This window comes from Lathyrus oleraceus, chromosome 5, assembly GCF_024323335.1.
Source record: "Lathyrus oleraceus cultivar Zhongwan6 chromosome 5, CAAS_Psat_ZW6_1.0, whole genome shotgun sequence".
NCBI classification, from domain to species: domain Eukaryota; kingdom Viridiplantae; phylum Streptophyta; class Magnoliopsida; order Fabales; family Fabaceae; genus Lathyrus; species Lathyrus oleraceus.
The window spans coordinates 421,812,687-421,824,531 of record NC_066583.1 but is presented as its reverse complement, the minus strand read 5'-3'; the positions used below and the strand labels follow the sequence as shown (position 1 = coordinate 421,824,531).

Below are 11,845 nucleotides of genomic sequence, written 5' to 3'. Positions count from 1 at the left end.
CCTAATAGTTTTAACAAAAACTAGTAAAAGAAACAGAGATCTGGGTAAGGGGGTTGGTTATGCAATGGGAAGGTGTTAGGCACCCAAAACATCCTAGGTACTCCTAGGGAGCCCTTTTCACACTTGTGAAGGTTATTGTTTTTGTGAAAAATTTATTGTGCAAACATGATTGAAGAGATGAGAAGAGAATGTACAAGTTTATTTACATTTTTTGTTTGGATGGATAAACCCATTGCCTACGTACCCTCTTATAAAAAGATTAGGATCAAAACCTCGTAGTTCGGGGTAAAAATCTCAAAAAACAAATGAGTGGATTGATTGGTCCAAAAGCCTTAAGGTCTTTTGTTATCAAAGGGAGAAAACTCAACCTAAAACCACAAGTCCACCATGTGAGGATAGCTTCAACTTGCTAGTGAGGGGTTAACCCTATAATAAGCATGGAAGACTCATTGTCCATCACTAAGGATATAGGTGAGTATTACATCTACCACAAAGATAACTCAAACCTAATAGCTAAAGGTTATGGAAAATTTGATTAAGAAAGTGGACATTGGAACCATAAAAAAGACATTTGAATGGGTTATATTTACCAATTAGAAGTATATACAAAAGTGATCAAAGTTGACTTAAAGATTCAATTCAAAGTAAGTATTATGAAAAGAAAGTTTGAAAATCAAAAGCATAAGGCTTAGGTTTCTAATGTTGAAAACAAGTGAATGTTTGCACAAGCTTCTTTTTAAGCTGTTCAAGCTTCTTTTCAACGTTGGAAAGTTCTTCAGCTACAGCCAAGGCATCGTTGGTGGTCTGCTCCACAGTGTCTTGGGCCGGCTTTATAACCTTGTCGACAATACACGACTCCTCCTCAGTAATTGACTCCAACTCACTGTCCAAAGCAGCAATTTGACGCCGAAGGTCATCAATTTGTTGGCGTATCTCAGCAGCTCTTGTTTGTTTGGAGGCCAATTCCTTTTTCTTCTCCTCAATCGTCCCCAGTATTTTGGTGAACTCTTCGTCGGCCTTCATCACTAGCTCCCATTTCTCCTTCACAAAGGCCTCAGTAGTTACAATCTGGTGTCCATTTTCCCTAACGTTGTCGAGATGACACAGCATGGGAACCAGAAGTTTTTCTAAAGCGGCCATTGCACACTTAGCATACTCTGAAAGCTGAAGTTCTTTGAGTTGGGAAAGCACATGCAAGAGTTCTGGGCCGATAACAGGTTCACTAATAAGCACATGGGGGAGATATAGATTCAAGGCGTGAAAACGAACCTTGTCCATTAGAGCTTTGATCTTTGTTGCTTCAGAACCCATCTTACCAAAATGGTGAAGCTGCTCAGAGTCTGAAGAAGCATCATGTGATCTTACTAGGCTACGAAGGCTAGCAATTGCTTCTAGAGCAGAGGCTTTATTGCCAGCCCCTGGGAGGATGAAGGGGAAGTAGTCGATAGAGGAGTAGTCTGAGCAGGCTGGGTTTTTATGATGCCATCATCCCTTGGTCCCCTTGAATCTTGCAAAGGCAAGGAAGCTGAAGAAAGACTAGAGTCAGAACTAGTCGAACTAGAAAACATGTGCGTTGCAGGGCTAGTGACTGAATCAGAGTCACTATCACTAATCTGGATAGGGAAGCCAATGAACTCACCAGCAGTGACGACAGAGGGTGCTTGGTGAGATGGAGAAGAAGTCGGCGAAGAGGGAGTATAGTCTGCGACATGGTGAGATGGCTCACCAGAAGCATCACCCTGTTGTAAGAGGAAAAAGATATTTGTAAAAAAAGTCCAGTAATTCAAGGAAAAGGATAGTAAAACAAGTGATTACCTGTGTCGGTGTAGGGAGAACGACATCTGGATTCTCTTCCTCCAAGACAGCAGCAAATGGGGTGATGGTCGACTTCGAAGTCCCCACAGCTAGATCGGGGACTTTATTAAGGATAGACGTGTCGACCACAATAGTGTCGGCGTCTAGAGAAGGAGCCTCTAGAGTGAGCACTTTGTGGTGTTTTTTCTTCTTGGCTTCACCACTCCTAGAGAGAGAATCATGCTTCTTCCTTTTTTGGCCCTGGTGGCCTTTGGATTGGTGGGAGTGTTGAGACGATGGCTGAGTCGGCTGTGGGGTCAGCTGAAGACATGAAGAGAGGTTATAAGCAATTATTCTAGTCAGAAGATCAGACAAGCCGACAAGAAATACCTCAGGTTCTGTGGCAGCAGAACGTTTATTTTTTTTGGATTTCTTGGATTGAGAAGAGACAGGTGGATCTGTCGAACGTGGTTGACCCTGCACATAAGTAAGAAGTTAGGGACCACGTATTATTTTCCTTAGATAAATCACAGGGTTGAGTGAGATTGCTACATATAGGCGCATACCGAAGAACTGGGTTTTTCAAAACTTGGACAATGGGTCGCTCATCATCGTCAGAGGACTTCTCAGGAGCAGCCTGCAAGAATGGAAATGACAGTTAAGAATAAATACAAAAGTAAAAGAAAACGGAAAATCAGCCAGAGTCGAACCTGAGTCTCTTGTGTCGAAAGGATAGGTTCATTGGCAGAAACGTGATCCACGGGGCCTATGGGGATTGTTGTAAAGAAACATAAAAAAACAAGTAAGCAACAAAATACAAATAAAAGGAGGTGTTAGCTTTCCAGAAAAGTGTTACTAATTTGTGTGGAATCGAGCACTCTAACATATTGAGGATCAATATGAAGTGGCCCTAAGTAGTAGGGCGGATAATGCTTCGTCGGTACCACTTTGTCGACCTTTTTCTTATAAGCATTTTGCACGTCTGAAAAGGGACAATAATACCAATCGGGAATTGAATTGCCAAAGGCCAAAGCCAACAGGCTAGATGGCAAAGGAGGGAATTTGATGTTTCCAAAATGAAGGGCGTAAAGATACTTATCTTTCGCATAACCAGGAATTTTAAGTTTTTGGAGCCTCTCGGTTACCTTCTCCTTTAATTCGGACGCGGCCTCAGAGATGGTCCGACGATGATTATCAGGTCGATACACAACGCGGAAATAGTTCTGAAAAGCTTGAATTTGTTTAGCATGGAGGCTGGTTGAAAGGGGATGGAATTGAGCTTTGGTCGGTTTTCCCAAAGGGCCTCAATATCTTCTTGGATCATAATCCAGGGTTGATCACAAAGGATGTTTGTGAGTATGTCGAGAGAAGAATACAGGGACTTGGGGATAAACTGATAAAGGCCAAATTATCTGGCTACCAAGTTGGGTTGGTAAGCAACTAGGCCAGGGTTGGTGCCGGAGGTTACAGCCGACAGAAATTGGGGGACCAAAAAACGTCTCCAGATAACAAAGGTCTCATTTGTATGCTCATCTTCAGTCGAAGGAAAAGCCCTGGTGAGCTATTCAGGACCTCCAGTTCGACTGCTGAAAGGAGCCATAGAATGGTGAAAGTCGGCGCGAGTCAGCATGATGGTAAACAAGAGGCGAAACACCTTGACGTCAAGAAAGGTTTTGTCGATGGGCGTAAAAGGGATCAGTGGCTTCTAAAAAAGGTGTCGTTCTTCTGGGGAACACACAACCCTTCTCATCCCATGGGACGTTATGTCTTTATAAAAAGTGGCGTTAAGCCACAGTTGTAAGAACCAAAAAGGACCGTGGACCAAAACATTTTTCTTCTTTGAGTTCTCAAGGTCAAAGAGTTTGATTTGGCAGACAACGTCAGATAGAGATTCATAAAGAAAGGCCAGTATTAATTGGCCCAGAGAGATGTCACGCTCTTGGTGTAGCTGGGTTGCCAGAAGAGCAAAATGTTTGGCTATCTGCATTGATCGAGAGCAGAACACAAAGCGAGATAACCAAAGAGTCAGAAAGGCCACATGTTCTTCAGTGGTCACAGGGCCTGAAGATGTGGCATGATGATCAATAAAATTATTGTATGTCGGCTTGCGAGAGTCACCAACGTAAAACCTTAGAGATATTGGTGCTACGGCTTCACAGTCGAAGACTTCTCCGGTTGGTTTTAAGCCTGTAATGGCAGCAATATCCAAGAGTGTCGGCGTAATCATGCCACACTTTGTATGAAAAGAATTGGTCGAACTGTCCCAAAATTGGAGAACAGCCAGCAACATGCCACAAGATTGAGGGGGGCCACAACGGGAAATTTGAAGAAGAGTATAGATACCTATCCGTTTCCAGTGGTTGATTTTCTCTGTTTCTAAGCGATCCATCCAGGCGCAAAACTTAGGACAGTTCTTGGGAGGAGCAGCCCTAAAGTTCCTTTCGACATAACGGAGGGAGAAAGGTTTTTGGGAAGAAACCAAAGGTTCAGAGAGATGACTTGTTGGGAAGAAGGAATCTATCTTGGTTATCTCAGGACGACGATTTTCTAGAAGTGGACCTAAGAATGCTAAAGGTTTGTCAGCCAGGGAGAAAGGGATTAATACCTGGGAACGCCAGATTTTGGCTTTCTATTCAGCAAATGGAGGTTCAGGAACGTATTCCTTGCCATCAATGGTGAGTGGTTGTGTGAGCTTCGTAGCGGAGGGAAGTACTTTGCTTTTGCTTGAGCTAGCCATGGAAGAAGTTGAAGGTTTGGAGAAGAAAGGTTGTTTTCGTTTACTAAAACAGAGTGCAGGTTATTTTCGTTTACTGAAGCAAAGGGAGAAAAAAGGAAATAAGAAGAAGAAACAAGGGTTTTATAAGAGTTAAATCCTAAGAAAAGGAAGAGTGAACGCTTGATTTTCCTTTTTTGACACATGTACTCATGTTCCCACGTCTGCAGACACGTGGAGGCAAAGAGGCAGTTATGGTGGTAAACACGTTTCCGTCATAAAGACGTGAAGTGATGGAGACGTGATTTTGTGTGTCTCGAGGAAAAAGGGAGACGTTTGTCATGATTAGATGACGTCAGCAGCGTGGGACAAACAGGTGTACCATTAAGTAGAAGTGGAAGCGGTAAAGAACAAGTCGACATCTCAAAGATGCCATTATCTCACAAAAAGTCGACATTCGAAAATGGCATCTCTAGGGGGCATTTTGTTACCACAAGAAATTGATAGGGCATGTTGAAGGCGTAATCAATGAAAGTGCCCTATGAAGTTAAGGATTATACCCCATCAAGGGGAGGTTTGAAAGCCCAAGATAAACAAGAGCTGAGAAAACCATAAGTTACTAGAAGATACAACTGACAGAAGAATCATGTTTGGTCGAAATCCATTTTGTCGACTGAACTGAATATTGGGACTTAAGAAATTCTTGGTTGTGTCAAACACATAGGAGACGGGGTCGACCTAAATACCTGAGCGGGAGAAGTTTGAACTTCAAAATGACTAGCAGTTACAGGGAGAATAAGCGCCAGAATATGGAGCAATTTGTAGATCGTGTATGGAGCAGTTGGTAGATCGTGTGGCACGACGTATGTTATTTTTAGAAGTTTTGCCTGTAGGAAGTTCCTTTAGTTTATTATAAATAGGAGATCCCACAGAGGACTCGGGGTGTTCACTTTGTACCAAAATCACTTGTAAAAAACTTCTCATTCCCAGCGCGAGGAAGCAAGAGTTTTTAAGAGTGTTATGTACGTGAATCACCACATTTATTTCAATGCAACTTCCTTATTTTTCAATTGTTCCCGTTGAACACTTTATTTTAATTTCATTTACTTTTGAGTTATCATTTTACGTTGTCGTCTACGCTGTCGACACTAATTCTATTACCATAATAGAATTCACCAAAAGCGTTTTCTTCGTGTACGTCTTTTGAATGTTGTAGTTTTGTCGGTCACGAGTCACCCATAGGCTATAGCATCATCATCATTTCGTGTGGGAAAAACTTGTGCTTGTTCAATACTTTGTCAGAAGCCGTTTCTCACAAATTCAAGTATCTATCGAATTGAATAAGTCACCCTGTCACACTAGCACCTGTCTTAGGATCAACTGATCGATCCTGCAAGTAACCCTTAGTTTTAAGGCCTAGGGAGGACCAGCGGTTGTTTACCAATTTCCACAGTAAACACCCACCTGCGGATATGCCTCCGGAGTCGGCTCGGCCGAATCTGCCCAGATAGTCCGCTGCAAAGGCAGCTACATTAATGGCCTTGTTTTTAGCCATCGAGTACATAAAGAATAGCTCTATCTGAGTAGCTACGTCTGTGTTATCGCCTCTTCCAAACAGGGTATAGGCCAAACCCTTCTGAGAGTACCTGAAACATGGATTCTGGATTCCCGAGGCCTTAGCACCTTTGGAGGTGTAATCCGTCCTCCTAGTGATGGCAATCCAGAAATCCTAAGGTAAGAACCTGTCTGGGACCGCTCCTGGTCCATATAGAGGGAGTCGGAGTATTGCTGCTAACTTCTCAACAGACAACTCATGATAATTATTAAACAACTGGAAATGCAAAGTGCCGAAATAATACCTGGTCGTGTCTATCCACCGCTCTCAAGCTGGAATTCTAACATGCTGAGGAATTCGAGAGTAATGCACTTGTATGTTGGCGCTTCCAGAATCATGAACTCTAGCATTCCTAAAACATGGAACATCCGGTATACCTCCATTTTGAGCCCTAGAGCGTTCAGAGTCAGCTCATACATGTACCTCGTCGGCGTGAGTTTTCGCTTCCCGGTGAATTTGGTATCTTCTTTCTTGTTCCGGGTTATCAAACACGATGTTGTGTGGATTTGGATTCCGACTCGGGCGCTTCCGTGACACCGCCATTTCCGCGAGTTGTTGCTTTCCAGTGAGAATTCTCCTCGGGGGCATTTTGGACCTGTAAAAATAGAAATTATTTGAACTTTTGAGTTAGGAAATTTCGAAACTGTGGTTGGGACGGGGACGGCGAGTGGAGTAATATTCGTGAAGGGTGTTTTTGTGATAGGTGATTGGAAGTGTGGGTTATGGAAGGTTTTAGGTAGTGAGGTTTGTGAGTTTTAATGGAAGTGGAAAGGTTTTGAGAGAAAGAGATAAAGAATGATGAGAGAGAATAATAAGTTGTAAGAAAAAATTTGATAATGATAGGGTGAGTGGGTGAAATTTGTGGTTAATGGTGGATTAAGTGTGTGGTTCCCACAGAAAATTCAAAATTCCAAAAAAAAATCAAAATTTCTGCCTTCCTGACACGGTCGTGTCAGTTGACACGGGTGGCCGTGTCAGGCTACTATATTTGAACACGATCGGGGATGACATTTAGTGCTCCTGACACGGTCGCCCGTGTCAGGCTACTGTTGATCAAAAATTTCATGTCACCTTCAATGCTCTTGACACGGCCTGTGTCAGCTGACACGGGTGGCCATGTCAGACCACTGTTTTTCCACCCTTTTTTGTCTAATTTTTGCACCCTCCTGACATGGCCCGTGTCAGCTGACACGGGTGGCCGTGTCAGGCTGCCCTTTTGGCCATTTTTTGGCTTTCTCTCTGGTTTAACTGCTGGTATCTCTGGCCATGTTGATTATTCTTTTGCATGACTTAGACTTTTGTTGACGTGGTGTTTCCTCCTTGTAGAGCTCCTGTGTAAACCTACACACATAACAGATTAAATATAAAAAGTGTGGGTTGCCTCCCACGAAGTGCTTCGTTTAACGTCGCATGGCTCGATTGTCCTTCTTCTGCTTAGGTGAGACAGATTTTGTCGATTGGACCACCATCCTGGTCTTGTATGTACGGTTTAACTCTCTACTAATTTACCTTGAACGTGTCTCCGTTTGTGGGACTTCTTAGTTCAACGGCTCCATTATCAAATACTTTTTGTATCACAAAGGGTCCCGACCATCGTGACTTCAGTTTCCTTGGGAATAGCTTCAACCTTGAGTTAAATAATAAAACCAGTTGTCCTTCCTGAAGTTCTTTCTTCTGAATGTGCATGTCATGCCATGTTTTAGTTTGCTCTTTGTATATCTTGGCATTCTCATATGCTCGATTTCTGAATTCTTCCAGCTCTTGTAATTGGAGGATCCGAGATTTACCCGCTTTGGAAAGATCATAGTTGAGGAATTTGGTAGCCCGGAATGCCCTGTGCTCAAGTTCGAGTGGTAGATGACAGGCTTTTCCATAGACCAGTTGATACGTGGACATACCTATTGGTGTTTTGAACGTTGTTCGGTATGCCCAGGGTGCATCATCGAGCTTGATTGACCAATCTTTTTGTGAGGCGCTAATGGTCTTTTCTAGGATTTGATTGATCTGCCGATTTGATACCTCAACCTGTCCACTAGTCTAGGGGTGGTATGGTGTGGCGATTCTATGCTTGACATTGTATTTCCTCAGTAGGTTCTCCATCAGATTATTGAGGAAGTGGGTACCTTCATCACTAATCAGTGCTCTTGGTACCCCAAACCGTGCAAAGATACAATTATTGAGGAAATTGATTACCACTTTCGCATCATTCGTGGGCAGTGCTACTGCTTCCACCCATTTTGACACATAGTCAACCGTGACCAGAATGTATTGCTTTCCAAAACACGGTGGGAAGGGTCCCATAAAATCTATTCCCCATACATCGAACAATTCGACCTCTAACATGGCATTCTGAGGCATCTGATTTCTTTTGGATATGTTTCCTGTTCTCTGACATCTGTCGCACTTTTTTACCACTACTTGTGCATCTTTAAACAGTGTAGGCCAGTACAATCCCGACTGGAGGACTTTTGCTGCGGTTCTATCTCCGCTAAAATGTCTTCCATATTCTGAGTTATGACGGGCTTTTAGGATGTCCCTTTGCTCTTCCTCTGGAACACATCTCCTAACCAAACCATCTAATCCCTTTTTGTAAAGGAATGGATCGTCCCACACATAAAACCTGCAATCATACAAAAACTTTTTTCTTTTGTTAGAGTCAAAGTCATCAGGTATTAGTCCACAAAGTTCGCGTAATCGGCAAACCATGGGATATGTGTAACGGCTAGGATACGTTCATCTACGAACTCATCTCTGATGGGGTGTGTTTCTTCTGTTTCTTGAATCGGGGTCATCCGAGACAAGTGATCAGCAATCGTGTTTTCACTACCCTTTTTGTCTCTGATTTCCAGGTTGATTTCTTGTAGTAGGAGGATCCATCGCAGCAGCCTTGGCTTTGATTCCTGTTTGGCAAAAAGATATTTTAAAGCAGCATGGTCAGTATACACAATTGCCTTTGATCCTAGCAGATAGGACCTGAACTTGTCAAATGCATACACCACCGCCAGGAGTTCTTTTTCAGTGGTTGCATAGTTCATTTGAGTAGGGTTCAATACGTGGCTTGCATAATAGATCACATGCAAGAGCTTCTCCTTGCGTTCCCCTAGTACTGCCCCCACTGTGTTATCACTAGCATCGCACATTATCTCAAAAGGAAGAGACCAATCGGGGGCAATAACTATGGGGGCTGACACCAGCTCCTTCTTCAAGGTCTCGAAGGATTGCCTACACTCCTTGTCAAATAAGAATAGGTGTATCTTTCACCAGCAGACTAGTTAGTGGTTTGGCTATCTTGGATAAATCTTTTATGAACCTGCGGTAGAACCCTGCATGTCCTAAGAAGCTTCGAATGGCTTTTTCATTTATCGGCGGTGGTAAATTCGCTATTACCTCCACTTTTTTTATGTCCACTTCGATACCTTTGTTGGGGATCTTGTATCCCAAGACTATCCCTTCACATACCATGAAGTGACATTTTTCCTAATTCATGATTAAATTTGTTTGTTGGCATCTTTCTAACACAAGTGACAAGTTAGTCAAACAATTATCAAATGAAGAACCGAATACCGAAAAGTCATCCATAAACACTTCCATGTGTTTTTCGAGCATGTCAGCAAAGATTGATGTCATACACCTTTAAAAGGTGGTCGGTTCGTTGCATAATCCAAATGGCATTCTTCTATAAGCAAAAATACCATAGGGACATGTGAATGCAGTCTTCTCTTGGTCTTCAGGGGCAACCGCAATCTGGTTGTACCCCGAGTAACCATCTAGGAAACAATAATAATCGTGTCCGGCTAACCTTTCCAGCATTTGATCAATGAATTGTAATGGGAAGTGATCCTTCCGTGTTGCCATGTTTAGTCTTCTGTAATCGATGCACACTCTCCAACCTGTAACAGTTCAGGTTGGAATCAACTCATTCTTTTCATTTTTTATCACCGCAGTACCCCCTTTTTATGGTACTACATGAACTAGACTTATCCAAGAACTATCGGAAATAGGGTAGATTAGGCCCGCATCCAAGAGTTTTACAACTTATTTGCGTACCACTTCTTTCATAGCTGGGTTAAGTCTTTGTTGTGGTTGCACCACCAGTTTGTGATCGTCTTCCATTAAGATCTTGTGCATGCAAACGGTCGGGCTTATACCTTTCAAGTCCTCAATTGCCCATTCGATTGCACCTTTGTATTTTTTTAGCACTTGAATGAGTTCTGCTTCTTGGACACTCGGTAGACTAGCATTGATAATAGCTGGGCATTTTTTTCAGTGTCCAGAAATACATACTTCAGATTTGTTGGTAACTGCTTCAGGTTCACCCTTGTTTTTGGTTCTTCAGTGACATCTGATGGTGGTGGTCTTAAATCTTCCCACCGGTGTGGTCTATATCTGATCCATTCAGGTTGTTTTTCCATCATAGCGAGCACCTCAGACTCTCCTTCATCTTCATCACTTTCAAAAATTGATAGGCTTAAGACCCGTTCTAGTGGTGACTGGGGTTTATTCCTTTCATTTTCTTGAGCAATTACTTGGTCTATTATCTCTATATTGTGGCTTGTGCCGATATCATCTTTGTATTGTATTGTGTTCCTCACATCTATTTTTAACTCTTCATCATAGACCTTGAGGGTCATAGTTCCTTCCTCAATGTCTATCATACACCATCCTGTTTCCGAGAAAGGTCTACCCAATATGAGGGGAATCTCCTCATCTTCAGGAATTTCCAGAATGACGAAGTCAACTGGGAAGACAAACTTATCGATTTTTACAAGAACATCTTCCACAATACCATAGGGTTGCCTCGCAGAGCGATCCACACACTGAAGTGTCATTCGAGTATCTTGAACAGAGTCGATGCCTAATTTTTTATAGATGGACAGTGGCATCAAGTTTACACTCGCTCCTAAGTCAATCAGAGCCTTCTTGAACTTTCTATCACCAATAGTGCATGGAATAGTAACTGATCCCCTGTCTTTCTTTTTCACTGGGATTTTCATGCCTTGGAGAATGGCACTGCATGTTTCAGTTAGGATGATCGGGTCTATATCAGTGGAACACTTCTTAGAGATGATGTCTTTCATGAATTTGGCATATATTGGCATTTGTTCTAATGCTTCAGAAAAAGGGATGTTGATTTCGAGTTTTTTGAACATTTCCAGGAACTTCTCAAAATTCTTTTCATGTTGATCTTTCTTTTTCTGTCTTGGAGGGTAAAGGAGTTTGATTACTGGTTTAGGAACCTTCTCTTTCTCCTTGACAGGAGGTGGTATCACTTCTTCATCTTGATTCTTTGTTTCCTTGATTTCTAAATCCACCTCTATCAATCCATCTTTTTCTATATCATTTTCCTCTACTGACTTCCCACTTCGGGTTGTGACAACGTTAACAGTGTTATGTTCTCGCGGGTTTGTCACCGTACCACTAGGTAGGGTACCCGAGGCTTGAGAGTTTGAAGCTAACTGTTGTGCTATCTGACCCATTTGGACTTCAAGATTTTATATGGAGGTCGTGGTGTTTTTCTGATTAGTCCTCGTTTCTTCTTGAAACTGTATGTTGTGGGCTGCTAATTTTTCAATGGCAATTTCCCATTCAGCCTTTTTAGGTGCTTGTTGTTGTTGTTGTTGATACTGAGTCTAATATTGCCATGTACCTTGTTGCAGAGTATTCCCTCTCTGATCTTTCCAGGAGAAGTTTGGATGATTCTTCCAACCTGGGTTGTAAGTGTT

The 11,845-nt window shown here is 42.5% G+C and overlaps 1 protein-coding gene across 1 annotated transcript; it reads right to left on the bottom strand.

The window, feature by feature from the left end:
• Positions 1–1,391: 1,391 nt before the first annotated feature.
• Positions 1,392–11,599, bottom strand: LOC127081115 (uncharacterized). The gene is made up of 5 exons (XM_051021399.1): positions 11,348–11,599; positions 2,369–2,431; positions 2,185–2,271; positions 1,816–2,115; positions 1,392–1,739 (listed from the first exon to the last, which is right to left on the bottom strand). Exons 1-5 carry the CDS (start codon positions 11,597–11,599, stop codon positions 1,392–1,394), a joined length of 1,050 nt encoding a protein of 349 aa, XP_050877356.1.
• Between the last annotated feature and the right edge of the window lie 246 nt (positions 11,600–11,845).